The sequence below is a fragment of the Oncorhynchus tshawytscha genome, linkage group LG24 (assembly GCF_018296145.1).
Source record: "Oncorhynchus tshawytscha isolate Ot180627B linkage group LG24, Otsh_v2.0, whole genome shotgun sequence".
NCBI lineage: Eukaryota > Metazoa > Chordata > Actinopteri > Salmoniformes > Salmonidae > Oncorhynchus > Oncorhynchus tshawytscha.
Window position 1 is genome coordinate 22420180 of NC_056452.1, and position 18594 is coordinate 22438773.

Genomic DNA, 18594 nt, shown 5'->3' on the forward strand with positions numbered 1-18594 from the left:
TGGTACCATTCTTTATTCATGGCTGTGTTCTTAGGCAAAATTGGCTCCCTTGGCTGAGAAGCAACCCCACACACGAATGGTCTCAGGATGCTTTACTGTTGGCATGACACAGGACTGATGGTAGCGTTCACCTTGTCTTCTCCGGACAAGCTTTTTTTCCCGGATGCCCCAAACAATCGGAAAGGGGATTCATCAGAGAAAATTACTTTACCCCAGTCCTCAACAGTCCAATCCCTGTACCTTTTGCAGAATATCAGTCTGTCCCTGATGTTTTTCCTGGAGAGAAGTGCTGCCGTTTGCTGCCCTTCTTGACACCAGGCCATCCTCCAAAAGTCCCTGCCTCACTATGCGTGCAGATGCACTCACACCTGCCTGCTGCCATTCCTGAGAAAGCTCTGTACTGGTGGTGCTCCAATCCCGCAGCTGAATCAACTTTAGGAGACAGTCCTGGTGCTTGCGTCTTAGGTGCCCTAAAGCCTTCTTCACAACAATTGAACCGCTCTCCTTGAAGTTCTTGATGATCCGATAAATGGTTGATTTAGGTGCAATCTTACTGGCAGCAAAATCCTTGCCTGTGAAGCCCTTTTTGTGCAAAGCAATGATGGCGGCATGTGTTTCCTTGCAGGTAACCATGATTGATAGAGGAAGAACAGTGATTCCAAGCACCACCCTCCTTTTGAAGCTTCCCGTCTGTTATTCGAACTCAATCAGCATGACAGAGTGATCTTCAGCCTTGTCTTCGTCAACACTCACGAACCTGTGTTAATGAGATAATCACTAACATGATGTCAGCTGGTCCTTTTGTGGCAGGGCTGAAATGCAGTGGAAATGTTTTTGGGGGATTCAGTTCATTTGCATGGCAAAGAGGGACTTTGCAATTAATTTTAATTCATCCTATTACTCTTCATAACATTCTGGAGTATATGCAAATTGCCATCATACAAACTGAGGCAGCAGACTTTGTGAAAATTTATATTTGTGTCATTCTCAAAACTTTTGGCCACGACTGTACATTAGTGGAGTAGGAGCTTAAAATCCCTAAAAAGTACAAATAAGTACTTGCTTTATGTTTTCTGTGTGTTCTCTGTTAAATGTTTGCCCAGCCTACATGTTCACACGTTTTATATACAATACAGTAGGTATTCATACTCACTCTTCCATATACATGGGATGTCCATCACCCTCATATGGTATGTCTGTGAAAATGTTTTTATCTGGTTCTTCAATGACAGACAAGGTTAACTTTGATTCTATACAGGCCAACAAAATGAATAAAATGAATAAAAAATAAAACATGAATAAAATAAAAGGCCTTGGGTATGACACGACAAGCATGGCACACCTGTATTTGGGGAGTTATTCTCTGCTGATCCTCTCAAGCTCTGTCAGGTTGGATGGTGAGTGTCGCTGCACAGCTATTTTCAGGTCTCTCCAGAGATGTTTGATCGGGTTCAAATCCGGGCTCTGGCTGGGCCACTCAAGGACATTCAGAGACTTGTCCCTAGGCCACTCCTGCGTTGTCTTGGCTGTGTGCTTAGGGTCGTAGTCCGCTATGGAGCAGGTTTTCATCAAGGATCTCTTTTTACTCTGCGCCGTTCATCTTTCCCTCAATCCTAACTAGCCTCCCAGTCCCTGCCGCTGAAATACATCCCCACAGCATGATGCTGCCACCACCATGCTTCACCGTAGGGATTTTGCCAGGTTTCCTTCAGACGTGACTCTTGGCATTCAGAACAAAGACTTCAATCTTGGTTTCATCAGCCCAGACAATCTTGTTTCTCATGGTCAGACTCCCTTAAGGACCCTGGGACTAAACACCTCCCTTTACAACTGGATCCTGGACTTCCTGACAGGCCGGCCCCAGGTGGTAAGGGTAGGCAACAACACATCTGCCACGCTGATCCTCAACACTGGGGCCCCTCAGGGGTGTGTACTTAGTCCCCTCCTGTACTCCCTGTTCACCCACAACTGCGTGGACAAACACGACTCCAACACCATCATTAAGTTTGCTGACGACAGACAATGATGGGACAGCCTATAGGGAGGTCAGAGAACTGGCAGTGTGGTGCCAGGACAACAACCTCTCCCTCAATGTGAGCAAGACAAAGGAGCTGATTGTGGACTACAGGAAAAGGTGGGCCAAACAGGCCCCCATTAACATCAACAGGGCTGTAGTGGAGCAGGTCAAAGGTTTCAAGTTCCTTGGTGTCCGCATCACCAACGATCTATCATGGTCCAAACACACCAAGACAGTCGTGAAGAGGGCACCGACAAAACCTTTTTCCCCTCAGGAGACTGAAATATTTTGGCATGGTTCCCCAGATCCTCAAAAAGTTCTATAGCTGCACCATGGAGAGCATCCTGACCGTCACTGCCTGGTATGGCAACTGCTCTGCATCTGACCATAAGGCACTACAGAGGGTAGTGCGCACGACCCAGTACATCACTGGGGCCAAGCTTCCTGCAAATCAGGACCTATATAATAGGCTGTGTCAGAGGAAATCCCATAAAATTGTCAGAGACTCCAGTTACCCAAGTCATAGACTGTTTTCTCTGCTACCGCACGGCAAGCAATACTGGAGCGCCAAGTCTAGGACCAAAAGGCTCCTTAAAAGCTTCTACCCCCAAGCCATAAGACTGCTGAACAATTAATCAAATGGCCACCGGACTATTACATTGACCCCCACCCCATTTGTTGTGTACCCTGCTGCTACCTTCTGTTTATTATCTATGCATAGTCACTTCACTCCTACCTACATGTACCCCCGCACACTGACTCAGTTCCGGTACCCCGTTTATATAGCCTCGTTATTGTTATGTTATTGTGTTAATTTTTATTTTTGTTTATTTGGTAAATATTTTCTTAACTCTTCTTGAACTGCACTGTTGATTAAGGACTTGTAAGTAAGCATTTCATGGTAAGGTCTACACTTGTTTTATTTGGCGCATGTGACAAATAAAGTTGGATTTGACTTGAGTCAGGGATGTCCTTTCTCCCCCCTCATGTTTGCACTGGCAATTGAACTGCTTGCAGATAGAATTAAACAGGCACCAAAATGTAACAGGTACCAGTATTGGCAAACATGAATACAAACGTAACTTATTTGCTAAAAATCTCCTGATATACCTCACTAATATTGAAAACTCAATGTCCCCCTTGTTAAAAATATTTTTGGAATACTCTAAAATCTCAGGATATAAAATGAACGTGGAATTTTTTTAATAAGGGCAATAGGAAAAATAACTCTTGATTTACAGCAATCCTTTAAGTGGACAACAAAAAATATGAAATACTTTGGAAGCTTAATAAGTGACAACAAACAACAAATATATAAAGATAATGTTGTTGAGTAATGAAATAATGTTAAGGCAGATCTAATGAAATGGAAAAATCTCCTCGTAAATTTTACAAGTAGAATAAACATCTTTAGAATGACATAGCTCCGAAGGTTTCTATATTTATTTTCAGTAATACCAATTACCCCACCGAAGGCATTCTTTAAAAAAGGATACATGTCCCTAAATCTGAGGGTGGTTTTAACCTCCCAGATTTGGAATTGTATTAACTCACAACCCAAGGCTTTTACTTACAACGTATAGTTAAATGCACTAAAGAGGAAGAATGGGTACATATTGAAGAGGTGCATGCTTTTCCCCAGAATCTTCTCACGTGTCTGTTTTCAAAGGATGGAGCGAAGCACATTAACAACTTCATAGTTAAGAAGACTATAACAACTTCATAGTTAAGAAGACTATAACAACTTCATAGTTAAGAAGACTATAACAACTTCATAGTTAAGAAGACTATAACAACTTCATAGTTAAGAAGACTATAACAACTTCATAGTTAAGAACACTATAACAACTTCATAGTTAAGAACACTATAACAACTTCATAGTTAAGAACACTATAACAACTTCATAGTTAAGAACACTATAACAACTTCATAGTTAAGAACACTATAACAACTTCATAGTTAAGAAAACTATAACAACTTCATAGTTAAGAACACTATAACAACTTCATAGTTAAGAACACTATACCATGGAAGAAAATTAAACGGATCCTACAAGAACCAATATCACTCTCTAAAAACACACCCCTATGGAACAATCCTTGGCTTTTCAGAATTCACCGACAAATTGTCCCACATGGAAAACTAAAGGCATAGAAACCGTAAATGATGTGGTAATAGGAAATACAATTAATTCCATGACAGAATTAAAAAGCAATTTTGGACTGACCAACGTAGACATTTTCAAATATTTGCAACTTAAGTTTTATATTACAACATTTTGACCTGAAAGCTTTTGGACATCAGAGCAATCCTATTTGAGACAGAAAAATATACTAATATGATAGGTAATGTCCAACTGACAATCTCTTCGAAAAAAATATAAACTATTGGAACCAAGACATAGAAAATGACACAGTTAACTCAAATGTACGCTTAATCCAGTATAAACTAATGTATAAAATGTGTTATACAAATTCTACAGCAAAACTTCAGAATCATGTCTTAAGTGTAAAACTAACAGTGATTCAATGACACATGCCTTCTGGGAGTACTATAAAGTCCAAAAGTTTTAGGCAGAGTTAGAAAGTGGCTGTCAGAAGCTTTACAATATACATTTACCTTTAATCCATCTATCTGCACATTTCAAGACATGGCATATGAGGGTGCCGTGAGATACTCAATGGGTTGGACAATATTATTTTTAACCCTTATATTGAAACAGCTATTACTTAAATACTGGACCAATCAAATGCTTTACTATTATTTTTGAAACTGGCTACAGACAGAAACGTCATAACACAATTTGAAGTCAGAGTGTTACAAGCATTAGAAACAACATTTGGATGTGGGTACGATTGGAACGTAGGTCTGAGCAAGTGTGACGTCATTAATGTTGGTGGAAATGCATGTATGTAAATATTGGAAGAATCAAATGTTTTATCATTTAAATATTTGCTTAGAAATCTGGCTACAGACAGAAACAACATAATGTTGGTGGAAATGTATGTCAATGTTAAGTAGGTTTATTGTGTTTTTGTTTGTCAACAAAAAAAGTAAAATAGCGCTTTTACACAATGTAGAAACCTAATATTCCACTAATGACTTTGTCATTTCAATGACAGGTATTCGTAGCAACATCTTAGCTTTTATAACAAACTGTCTTTACAGTGTTGCATATTCGTTTCTGGGGCACAACATGTGTTTTAAAAGTAGCTAGATTTCATATTGGCTGTATCGCAAATCAATAAAATAAAAATCGTATTTTCTGGTGCTCCTAAATTGTGCTCCCAATAAAAATAAATAATTTAGAGCCCTGCGTACATATCACACACACACACACACACACACACACACACACACACACACACACACACACACACACACACACACACACACACACACACACACACACACACACACACACACACACACACACAGGAAATGTGTCTTGGATGAGATGGCCACAGTAGTTAAAATTGGCACAATAAGAATAATGTGGCTGCAGAATGGAAAGAGAGCTGGTGCATGAGTGTGAGTGAGTATGTGCGGTCTATATATATATATATACAGAGAGAACTCTAGATAGTGTAATGGCAAGTTGAAGTGTAGAGATAAAGCCAAACACAAATACCTCCCAGGCCTCTCCCCCCTCTTGTCTTTCTCCCGTTGTCTTCCTCTCAGTCATTTTTACGTTATTTCTCCCCCTCTCCTTGTCCTTTGTCAAAATCAATATAATCTGATTATTAATTCCACAGGACATCTCATTGTTTGTTACTATGTTGTTTGACCTGCTTGGAGTGTTTTTGGTTGTTGTGATGGGGGTCCTCTTCAAAGACTACAATCAATCAATCAGCCATACTGTACACACACACACACAGAGTTTACTGACTCTCTATTCACATACATAGAGTCTAAGCACGCCCTCCAAAGTCAAGTATTTTCAGGTTGACATCCCGTTGACCGAGTACTGAGCCTCGTGACTAACCGGGGATGGGCCGCCACATTCACACCGCCTTGCACAATAGGTCACCGACCCAGACTAACAACTGTCCGTTTGTTCACATCACCAACTGCCTGGTGTGTCTCTCTTAATGTCTATGGTGTGTCTGTTTATTAATGTGTGTCACAGTATCTCACCAAACAACATAGTTGAAATATCAACCAACAAATTATCAGTGGAGTAAAGTACTTAAGTAGAAATGCTTTAAAGTACTAAGTTGTTTTTGGGGTATCCGTACTTTACTATTCATATTTTTGACAACTTTTACTTCACTACATTCCTAAAGAAAATGATGTAATTTTTACTCCATACATACTCCGTTACATTTTCAATGCTTAGCAGGACAATACAATGGTCTAATTCACACACTTATCAAGAGAACATCCCTGGTCATCCCTACTGCCCCTGATCTGGTGGACTCACTAAACACATGCTTCGTTTGTAAATTATTTCTGAGTTGGAGCATGCCCCTTGCTATCTGTAAATACATTTAAAAAACTAGAAAATGTGGCCATCTACTTTGCTTAATATAAGGAATTAGAAATTAATTATACTTGTACTTTTACCTTTGATACTTAAATACATGTAATTGCTCAAATGTACTTTTGACACTTAAGTATATTTAAAACCAAATAATTTCTGACATTTACTCAATAAGTATTTTACTGGGTGACTTTCACTTGAGTCATTTTCTATTAAGGTATCTTTACTTTTACTCAAGAATGACAATTTGCTACTTTTTCTACCACTGCTAATTATAGACCTATCATGTTTTTTTTGTAAATATTTAAAAATATATATGCATTGTAGCCTAAGCACTTACCTTCGTCTAAGAGCCGCTCCAGGTGAGTGAAGATACCAGTGAAGTTGGGCAGCGAGCTCATCACCTTCCGGTCTGTCATCAACTGCATTAGGTAGTCCGGGCTGGGCCTTGGTCTGGGTCTTTCCCGGACCTGCTCATTCAACTCACCGACCATTGTCAAACTAACAACTCAAGTTTACCAGCCAAAATCAGGGCTGACGCTCTAGAATGACGCCTAACAACAAAAAAAAGATAACTTTAAAATAAAAGTATGTCCAAACTGCTTCCTCAAGCCCCAGCCTCCTCCGATTCTGAGATTTGGGCACACACCGCTCAGAAAAGGGGAAAGCAATAACACGATGCGATTTGTAAATATATATATATTTTTAACTTCGCTGGGTTGGATATGCCTAAACTATAGTTAAAGTTAGTTAGTTAGTGTCCCCCGTTGCTTTAAACTAATTTCTTCTCCGCAGTTTCAGTCAGATAGGCGTTCCCCAGTAACCGCTCACGCTCTCTCAGTGTCCGCGACACACACTTAGCCACTTGTTTTCTCCGGTTTACGCCTCCTCGCTCATGTCGAGTGTGTTGGTATTCAGACCCTGTCATATGACCACACATCACACTGCAAGAGAAGGAGAAATAAGGAGAGAGAGACCGAAATGGGGAAGGGGGTGGTACCAGAGAGAGCTGCGCGTCCCCGAAGTTTGGATTCAGATTTAGAAAATCTATGGAGGAGAGACAGCGTGTTTGTCATCTCGCGTCTGTCTCTGTCTCTCCTCCCCCACATCTCTCTCTCTTTCTCTCTCTCTCTCTCTCTCTCACACACACACACACACACACACACACACACACACACATAGCGATAGTGCCTTCAGAAAGTATTCGCACCACTTTACTTTTTCCACATGTTGTTGTGTTACAGCCTGAATATAAAACGGATTAAATTGAGATGTTATGTCAATGGCCTACACACAATACCCAGTAGTGTTGTTTTTTGAAAATGTTACATATATATAAAACATTTCAAGCTGAAATGTCTTGAATCGATAAGTATTCACACCCTTTGTTATAGCAAGCTTAAATAAGTTCTGCAGTAACATTTTGCTAAACAAGTCACATAATAAATGCACACTCTGTGTGCAATAATAGTGTTTAACATGCTAAATGGCTATCTCATATCTGTACCCCACACATACAATTATCTGTATGGTCACTCAGTCGAGCAGTGAATTTCAAACACAGATTCAACCAAAGACCATGGAGGTTTTCCAATGCCTCACAAAGAAGGGCACCCATTGGTAGATGGGTAAAAAAAGTAGACATTGAATAGCCCTTTGAGCCCAGTGAATATATTAATTACACTTTGGATGGTGTATCAATACACCCAGTCAATACAAAGATACAGGCATCCTTCCTAACTCAGTTGCCAGAGAGGAAGGAAACCGCTCAGGGATTTCACTATGAGGCCAATGGTGATTTAAAAACAGTTACAGAGTTTAATGGCTGTGATAGAAGAAAACTGAGGATGGATAAACAATATTGTAGTTACTCCACAATACTAACCTAAATGGCAGAATGAAAAGAAGGAAGACTGTACAAGCTGTTACTCAACAAGGCACTAAAGTAACACTGCAAATAACTTGGCAAAGCAATTCACTTTTTGTCCTGAATACAAAGTGTTATGTTTGGGACAAATCCAATACAACAGATTATTTTCAAACATAGTGGTGGCTACATCATGTTATGGGAATGCTTGTAGTCGTTAAGGACTGGGGAGATTTACAGGATAAAAAAGAAACGGATTGGAACTAAGCACAGGCAAAATCCTAGAGGAAAACCTGGTTCAGTCTGCTTTCCACCAGACACTGGGAGATTAATTCATCTTTCAGCAGGACAATAACTTAAAACACAAGGCCAAATCTACACTGGAGTTGCTTACCAAGAAGACAGTGAATCAAATCAAATCAAATTTGATTGGTCACACACATGGTTAGCAGATGTTATTGCGAGGGTTGCGAAATGCTTGTGCTTCTAGTTCTGACAGTGCAGTAATATCTAACAGCAATCTAACAATTCCACAGCAACTACATAATACTCAGAAGTCTAAGTAAAGGGATGGAATAAGTATATATACATATAAATATATAGATGAGCGATGACCGAGCGGCACAGGCAAGATGCAATAGATGGTATAAAATATAGTATATACATATGAGATGAGTAATGAAAGATATGTGAACATGATTAAAGTGGCATTATTAAAGTGTCTAGTGATCCATTTATTAAAGTCCTTCCTAAGTCAGTTGAATGTTCCTGATGGGCCGAGTTACAGTTTTGACTTAAATCTGCTTGACCTGAAAATGGTTGTCTAGCAAAGATCAACAACCAATTTGACAGAGCTTGAAGAATTTTGAAAAGATGAATGGCAAATGTTGCACAATCCAGGTGTGGAAAGCTCTTAGAGACGTACCCAGAAAGAGTCACAGCTGTAATCACTTCCAGAAGTGTTTCTACAAACTATTGACTCAACATGTTTTTGCTATGTCATTATGAGGTACTGTGGGTAGATGGATGACAAAAAAATATTAAATGAATTTTGAATTCAGGCTGTAACACAACAAAATGTGGAATAAGTCAAGGGGTATGAATACTTTTTGAAGGCACTGTATGTCTTACTATACTTGTGAGGACTTTTTGGGGACAATTGATTCCCATTCAAAATCCTATTTTCCCTAACCCTTAACCTAACCTTAACCTCCAAACATAACCACTAACCCCTAACCCTAATTCTAACCCTAAACCTAACCCTTAAGACTAAAATGTCTTTTTTTACAAGTGAGGACCGGCAAAATGTCCTCACTTCACTGAATTCTAGTTGTACACACACACACACACACACACACACACACACACACACACACACACACACACACACACACACACACACACACACACACACACACACACACACACACACACACACACACACACACACACACACACACACACACACACACACACACACACACACACACACACACACATACACACACAAACACACACACACACACACACACACACACATACACACACACACACACACACACACACACACACACACACACACACACACACACACACACACACACACACACACAACACACACACACACACACACACACACACACACACACACACACACACACACACACACACACAACACACACATACACACAGACTTAGAGGATGAGCTGTGAACAAATTTCCTTTAGATTTGTTTGGGGGCAATCTGTTGTTCCATGTAGTGAATCTGTTGTTCAATGTGATTGGATTGGCTGATAGCAGTAACAATGTCAACAATGCTGTTTGTCAATGTTCCATCAGAGGTTTGCACACCTGTTTTACCTCACTCTCTGTCACTCTGGGGGATCTCTGGATGTGTGTGTGGCATTCAAGTGGTCTCTCTCTTCTCTCTCTCTCTCTCTCTCTCTCTCTCTCTCTCTAACTCTCTCTCACACACACACTTTTCTTTGAATAAAATGCTAAATTAATGTATAGTTTGAATAATAATGCCTTGTTATTGGCAAGGCTGTATGTGTGTGTGTGTTCTGACTCTGTGGACTAGCTGTTCTAACTCCAGTCTTTGTCAGCCACAGCTGTCTCACACTGTTGTCCCACTGTTCACTCCACCACAGACATGGAGCAGAGAGAATATTCATCTGACACAAACACACACTACACAGACAGAATATTCATCTCAGATTCAGCTCCCATCTCCCCCCACCACGTATCTCTCCCCTCTTCTTGTCCCCCCCCCCCATCTCCCCCACCACGTCCCCCATCTCTCCCCGTCTCTCCCCTCTTCTTGTCCCCCCCATCTCCCCCACCACGTATCTCTCCCCCCCCATCTTCTTGTCCCCCCCCCATCTCCACCCACCACGTATCTCTCCCCCTCTTCTTGTCCCCCCATCTCCCCCCTTCACCACGTATCTCTCCCCTCTTCTTGTCCCCCCATCTCCACCCACCACGTATCTCTCCCTCTTCTTGTCCCCCCTCCATCTCCACCCACCACGTCCCCCCATCTCTCCCCTCTTCTTGTCCCCCCATCTCCCCCACCACGTATCTCTCCCTTCTCTTCTTGTCCCCCCATCTCCCCCTTGTCCCCCCACCCACGTATCTCTCCCCTCTTCTTGTCCCCCCCATCTCCACCCACCACGTATCTCTCCCCTCTTCTTGTCCCCCTCTTCTTGTCCCCCATCTCCCCCACCACGTATCTCTCCCCTTCTTCTTGTCCCCCCCACCACGTTGTCCCCCATCTCCCCCCCCCCACCACGTATCTCTCCCCTCTTCTTGTCCCCCCATCTCCCCCACCACGTATCTCTCCCCTCTTCTTGTCCCCCTCCCCCATCTCCCCCTTGTCCCCCCACCACGTATCTCTCCCCTCTTCTTGTCCCCCCCTCCACCCATCTCCCCCACCACGTATCTCTCCCCTCTCCACCCACCACGTATCTTGTCCCCCCCCATCTCCCCCACCACGTATCTCTCCCCTCTTCTTGTCCCCCCATCTCCCTCCCCCATCTCCACCCACCACGTATCTCTCCCCTCTTCTTGTCCCCCCATCTCCACCCACCACGTATCTCTCCCCTTCTTGTCCCCCCATCTCCATCTCCCCCCCACCACGTATCTCTCCCTCTTCTTGTCCCCCCCCATCTCCACCCACCACGTATCTCTCCCCCCTCTTCTTGTCCCCCCCCCTCTTCTTGTCCCCCCATCTCCACCCACCACGTATCTCTCCCCCCTCTTCTTGTCCCCTCCCCATCTCCCCTTGTCCCCCCATCTCCCCCACCACGTATCTCTCCACCCACCACGTATCTCTCCCCACCCACCACGTATCTTCTTGTCCCCCCCACCCACCATCTCCACCCACCACTCCCCCACCACGTATCTCTCCCCTTGTCCCCCCCCATCTTCTTGTCCCCCCCCATCTCCACCCACCACGTATCTCTCCCCTCTTCTTGTCCCCCCCCCCATCTCCACCCACCACGTATCTCTCCCCTCTTCTTGTCCCCCCATCTCCCCCACCACGTATCTCTCCCTCTCTCTTGTCCCCCCCATCTCCACCCACCACGTATCTCTCCCCCCCATCTTCTTGTCCCCCCCATCTCCCCCACCACGTATCTCTCCCCTCTTCTTGTCCCCCCTCCACCCATCTCCACCCACCACGTATCTCTCCCCTCTTCTTGTCCCCCCCCATCTCCCCATCTCCACCCACCACGTATCTCTCCCCTCTTCTTGTCCCCCCATCTCCCCCCACCACGTATCTCCACGTATCTCTCCCCTCTTCTTGTCCCCCCATCTCCCCACCACATATCTCTCCCCCACCACGTATCTCTTCTTGTCCCCCCCCCATCTCCACCCACCACGTATTTCTCCCCTCTTCTTGTCCCCCCCCCATCTCCCCCACCACGTATCTCCACCCACCAAGCACCACATCTCATTCCTCCAAACAATCAGATGTGTGTATTTAACCTTCAAAACAACGATGGTCTTATATGTCTGATGGGGACAATGTGTGTGTGTGTGTGTGTGTGGGTGCATGCGTTTGTGCGCCTGTGTGTATATATGTGTGTACTGTATATGTGTGTATGTACAGTTGAAGTCGGAAGTTTACATACACCTTAGGCAAATACATTTAAACTCAGTTTTTCACAATTCCTGACATTTAATCCTAGTAAAAATTCCAGTTAGGATCACCACTTTATTTTAAGAATGTGAAATGTCAGAATAATAGTAGAGTGAATTATTTATTTCAGCTTTTATTTGTTTCATCACATTCCCAAGGGTCAGAAGTTTACATGCACTCAATTAATATTTGGTAGCATTGCCTTTAAACTGTTTAACTTGGGTCAAACGTTTCAGGGAGCCTTCCACAAGCTTCCCACAATAAGTTGGGTGAATTTTGGCCCATTCCTCCTGACATAGCTGGTGTAAATGAGTCAGGTTTGTAGGCCTCCTTGTTCGCACACACTTTTTCATATCTTCCCACAAATCTTCTATAGGATTGATGTCAGGGCTTTGTGATGGCCACTCCAATACCTTGACTTTGTTGTCCTTAAGCCATTTTGCCACAACTTTGGAAGTATGCTTGGGGTCATTGTCCATTTGGAAGACCCATTTGTGAACAAGCTTTATCTTCCTGACTGATGTCTTGAGATGCTTCTATATATCCACATAATTTTCCCTCATCATGATGCCATCATCTTTGTGAGGTGCACCAGTCCCTCTTGCAGCAAAGCACCCCCACAACATGATGCTGCCACCCCTGTGTTTGACGGTTGGGATGGTGTTTTTCAGCTTGCACGCCTCCCGTTTTTCCTCCAAACATAACGATGGTCATTATGGCCAAATAGTTCTATTTTTGTTTCATCGGACCAGAGGACATTTCTCCAAAAAGTACGATCTTCGTCCACATGTGCAGTTGCAAACCGTCGTCTGGCTTTTTTTATGGACATTTTGAAGCAGTGGCTTCTTCCTTGCTGAGCGGCCTTTCAGGTTATGTCGATATAGGACTTGTTTTACTGTGGATATAGATACTTTTGTACCCGTTTCCTCCAGCATCTTCACAAGGTCCTTTGCTGTTGTTCTGGGATTGATTTGCACTTTTCGCACCAATGTATGTTAATCTCTAGGAGACAGAACGCGTTTCCTTCTGGAGCGGTATGACGGCTTCGTGGTCCCATGGTGTTTATACTTGCGTACTATTGTTTGTACAGGTGAATGTGGTACCTTCAGGCGTTTGGAAATTGCTCCCAAGGATGAACCAGACTTGTGGAGGTCTACAATTGTTTTTCTGAGTTCTTGACTGATTTCTTTTGATTTTACAATGATGTCAAGCAAAGAGGCACTGAGTTTGAAGGTAGGCCTTGAAATACATCCACAGGTACACCTCCAATTGACTCAAATTATGTCAATTAGCCTATCAGAAGCTTCTAAAGCCATTACATAATTTTCTGGAATTTTCCAAGCTGTTTAAAGGCACAGTATGTATGTAAACTTCTGACCCACTGGAATTGTGATACAGTGAATTATAAGTGAAATAATATGTCTAAACAATTGTTGGAAAAATGACTTATGTCATGCACAAAGTAGATGTCCTAACCGACCTGCCAAAACTATAATTTGTTTGCAAGAAATTTGTGGAGTTTTAACTCCAACCCAAGTGTTTGTAAACTTCTGAATTTAAATGTATATATGTGTGTGTGTGTGTGTGTGTGTGTGTGTGTGTGTGTGTGTGTGTGTGTGTGTGTGTGTGTGTGTGTGTGTGTGTGTGTGTGTGTGTGTGTGTGTGTGTGTGTGTGTGTGTGTGTGTGTGTGTGTGTGTGTTTGTTATTGGGTGATGTCGTTGTATCAGCCTGGTACGGTGTGATGGGTATTCAGGGCAGGGCCCAAACAATACCCCCTCTCATTAAGACACAAGACACTGACTAGCTACTAAAACATACTCACAGCAGAGGGCTCTCTCTCTCTCTAAATGAACATAGTTCAGAAAATGTTTATCTGTGTCTTTGATGGTTACGTGTTTGACCCCAGAGCTCTGGGTTAGAGGTCAAACTATGACATCACTAAACAAAGGACAAAAGTCCAGGGGAATACCAAAGGAGACATTGGGATAGTGATATCTGCTGTAGAATGACAGGATGAGGGAGCAGAGCAGTACCTATCTGCACCAGTAGACTGCAGCAGAGGACAGCTTCTTTGAGTTACATCATAATGGGACTCCCTGCAAACATGCCACTTTGATACAGTTAAGGCCAGAAGTGACTTCTCATGGCAGGTTAGGAGATCATTTTCCCTTACCCTAACCCTAAAATTGTATTTCAGAAAAGTATTTCATGATTTTAAACTGAATCTTAGGAATATTGCATACAGTTTTTACATTCAATTTCAATTGAATTCATTTACATTTGAGTAATTTAGCAGACGCTCTTATCCAGAAAGGTTTACAGTTAGTGCATTAATCTTAAAATAGCTAGGTGGGACAACCACACATAGATGTTTACTCAATAAAGGGGGAAAGTAGTGAGGAGGTGGTGCGAAAGGGGGAAGGCTATGAGATTATTAAGATACTCTTTAAGGAAGTAGGGTTTCAGATGTTTTCAGAAGATGGCCAGGGACTCTGCTGTCCTAGCTTCAGGGGGAAATTGGTTACACCATTGGTGTGCCAGGACAGAGAAGAGCTTGGACTGGGCTGAGCGGAGCTGCCCTCCCGTAGGGGTGGAAGGGCCAAGAGACCAGAGGTGGCCTGCTGGTTTTCTGTTCTACCTGATAATAAATTGCATCCACCTGGTGTCCCAGGTCTAAATCTCTCCCTGAATAGAGGGAAACAACGGAGAAAAGCAATGAAACTGGCTTCGAGGCCTAGAGTTGAGTTTGAGGGTTGTAGAGGAGCGAGTGACTGCAGGAGCGAGTGGACGGCGCCAATGACTTGGTGTATAGAGAGAAGAGGAGAGGGCCTACCCTAACCGACCCCTGGGGGACACCAGTAGTGAGAGTGCGTGGGGCAGACACAGATCCTCTCCACATCCCCTGGTAGGAGCGGCCTGCCACATAGGATGCAGTCAATAAGTGTGCAGAGCCTGAGACACCCAGCCCTGCGAGGGTGGAGAGGAGGATCTGATGGTTCACGGTGGATTTAATGGTTCACAGTGAATTGGTCTACACGGACAAGTTCTGGCCTGGTTTAGATCTTATCTGTCGGAAAGATATCAGTTTGTCTCTGTGAATGGTTTGTCCTCTGACAAATCAACTGTAAATTTCGGTGTTCCTCAAGGTTCCGTTTTTTAACCTCTTGGGGATGTCATTCGAAAACATAATGTTAACTTTCACTGCTATGCGGGTGACACACAGCTGTACATTTCAATGAAACATGGTGAAGTCCCAAAATTGCCCTCGCTAGAAGCATGTGTTTCAGACATAAGGAAGTGGATGGCTGCAAACTTTCTACTTTTAAACTCGGACAAAACAGAGATGCTTGTTCTAGGTCCCAAGAAACAAAGAGATCTGTTGAATCTGACAATTCATCTTAATGTTTGTACAGTCGTCTCAAATAAAACTGTGAAGGACCTCGGCGTTACTCTGGACCCTGATCCCTCTTTGGAAGAACATGTCAAGACCATTTCAAGGACAGCTTTTTTCCATCTACGTAACATTCCAAAAATCAGAAACTTTCTGTCCAAAAATGATGCAGAAAAATTAATCCATACTTTTGTCACTTCTAGGTTAGACTACTGCAATGCTCTACTTTCCGGCTACCCGGATAAAGCAGTAAATAAACTTCAGTTAATGCTAAATACGGCTGCTAGAATCCTGACTAGAACCAAAAAATGTGATCATATTTCTCCAGTGCTAGCCTCCCTACACTGACTTCCTGTCAAGGCAAGGGCTGATTTCAAGGTTTTACTGCTAACCTACAAAGCATTACATGGGCTTGCTCCTACCTATCTCTCTGATTTGGTCCTGCCGTACATACCTACACGTACGCTACGGTCACAAGACGCAGGCCTCCTAATTGTCCCTAGAATTTCTAAGCAAACAGCTAGAGGCAGGGCTTTCTCCTATAGAGCTCAATTTTTATGGAATGGTCTGCCTACCCATGTAAGAGACGCAAACTCGGTCTCAACCTTTAAGTCTTTACTGAAGACTCATCTCTTCAGTGGGTCATATGATTGAGTGTAGTCTGGCCCAGGAGTGGGAAGGTGAACGGAAAGGCTCTGGAGCAACGAACCACCCTTGCTGTCTCTGCCTAGCCGGTTCCCCTCTTTCCACTGGGATTCTCTGCCTCTAACCCTATTACAGGGGCTGAGTCACTGGCTTACTGGGGCTCTTTCATACCATCCCTGGGAGGGGTGCCTCACTTGAGTGGGTTGAGTCACTGATGTGATCTTCCTGTCTGGGTTGCCCCCCTGTGTCTCCTGACCCCTCCTGTCTCAGCCTCTAGTATTTATGCTGCAGTAGTTTACGTGTCGGGGGGCTAGGGTCAGTTTGTTATATCTGGAGTACTTCTCCTGTCCTATTCGGTGTCCTGTGTGAATTTAAATTTAAATTTCAAGTTTTCCAAAGTTTAATATATTCAATTTTTCAGATGCATTCAGATTCAGTTTTAAAATTCAGTTCTCTAAATTCAGTTCTCTAAATTCAGATTCATAACTTCAAAACAACATCCTGGTGCTTATCCAGCTAGGAAAGGTAGAAGAGAACAGATATAATCTAACGCTCTCTGTGGGAAACAGAAGGTATTGTAATGGACGTCACGATGCTTGCTTAGTGGGTACCGCTTTCCCCTGATTCAGCTCATACCACCCCCCCCCCTTAGTGATGTAATTCCAGGACTGTATAGTTGTTCTCAAGGCTGTCTAACGATGCTAATCTAAAGCCTCTTTTGGCCTCTTATCTGCTCAGACCTGCTGGTTAACCACAATACCAAAATACCACCTACTGTTGGCCTCTTTACCACTGCCTGCAGCTACACAAAACACCCACTAACTATCCCTCTGGCCCCACTTACTAGCCAACTACCATACACACCCGCTAACTACCCCTCAAGCCCCCAACTCACAAGTTAGCTACCCCACACGCCTACTAACTACCCCTCAAGACCTTACTCACAGGATAACTACCCCTCAGGTCCCCACGCACTAGCTAGCTACCCCACACACCCACTAACTACCCCCCTTCAGGCCCCCACGCACTAGCTAACTACCCCACACCTACTAACTACCCCTCATGACCCACTCACTAGCCATATGCACCACACACCACTAACTGCCTCTCAGTCACCCACACACTAGCTAACTACCCCTCAAGCCCCCACACATTAGCTAGATACTCCACACACCCACTAACTACCCCCCAAGCCCCAACTCACAACCTCATTATACTTGGTCCTTTACAGTACTATAATAACACCTACTGCTGTTCTGCTCTCTATAGGTCTCCCCTCTGACTTGACCTGGAATCAGAACCTTGATTTGTGGTACAGGATTGTGCCTTTCCAAATACCTCCTCACTACCTCAAACATTTCAGCCATCAATGGGATGTAATGCTGATAATAAATATTACGGCCAAGGATGCATTTAGACAGGCAGCCCAATTCGGATCTTTTCTTCTCACTGTGAAAGAGATTTGATGTGATTGGTCAAAGACCAATTAGTGGAAAAAAGACCAGAATTGGGCTGCCTGTGTAAAAAGATCGCCTATAGATACAACATTTTTGTATCTCTGTTGGACATTGAATGGTCAGATGAATGACTGGGCTCTGGCGTTGTCTGGTTGTCTCCTCAGTTTATAGATTATAGGATTTACTGTTTACCACTGGACACAGACAATCATATAATGTCATAGACAATTAGACATCAAATATCACGATTAAATTAGTTTATTTATCAAGGAAGTCTTGCAAAGGTGCTTTAATGACGACATTGGAATTGGTAATGTAGTTCATTGCAGATCCTTTGGTAATGTAGACGGATCCTTTGGTATTGTAGTTAATTGCAGATCCTTTGGTAATGTAGACGGATCCTTTGGTAATGTAGTTAATGGCAGATCCTTTGGTAATGTAGTTAATTGCAGATCCTTTGGTAATGTAGTTAATGGCAGATCCTTTGGTAATGTAGTTAATGGCAGATCCTTTTGGTAATGTAGTTAATGGCAGATCCTTTGGTAATGTAGTTAATGGCAGATCCTTTGGTAATGTAGTTAATGGCAGATCCTT

The 18594-nt window shown here is 43.2% G+C and overlaps 1 protein-coding gene across 4 annotated transcripts in view; it reads right to left on the minus strand.

The window, feature by feature from the left end:
• Window positions 1-7552, minus strand: part of LOC112223400 (protein quaking-A) — a 43361-nt gene extending 35809 nt beyond the window's left edge. For 2 of the 4 annotated variants that reach the window (XR_006079825.1, XM_024386406.2), the window contains exon 1: window positions 6842-7550. Coding sequence is in view for 3 of the 4 variants with exons in the window: in XM_024386406.2 (XP_024242174.1) it covers window positions 6842-6995 (154 nt within the window). In the remaining variant the exon portion in view is untranslated. Of the gene's footprint in view, window positions 1-6841 lie in introns of all 4 variants that reach the window. The other 2 variants (XM_042305548.1, XM_042305549.1) reach the window with 2 other exon arrangements.
• Window positions 7553-18594: the final 11042 nt, after the last annotated feature.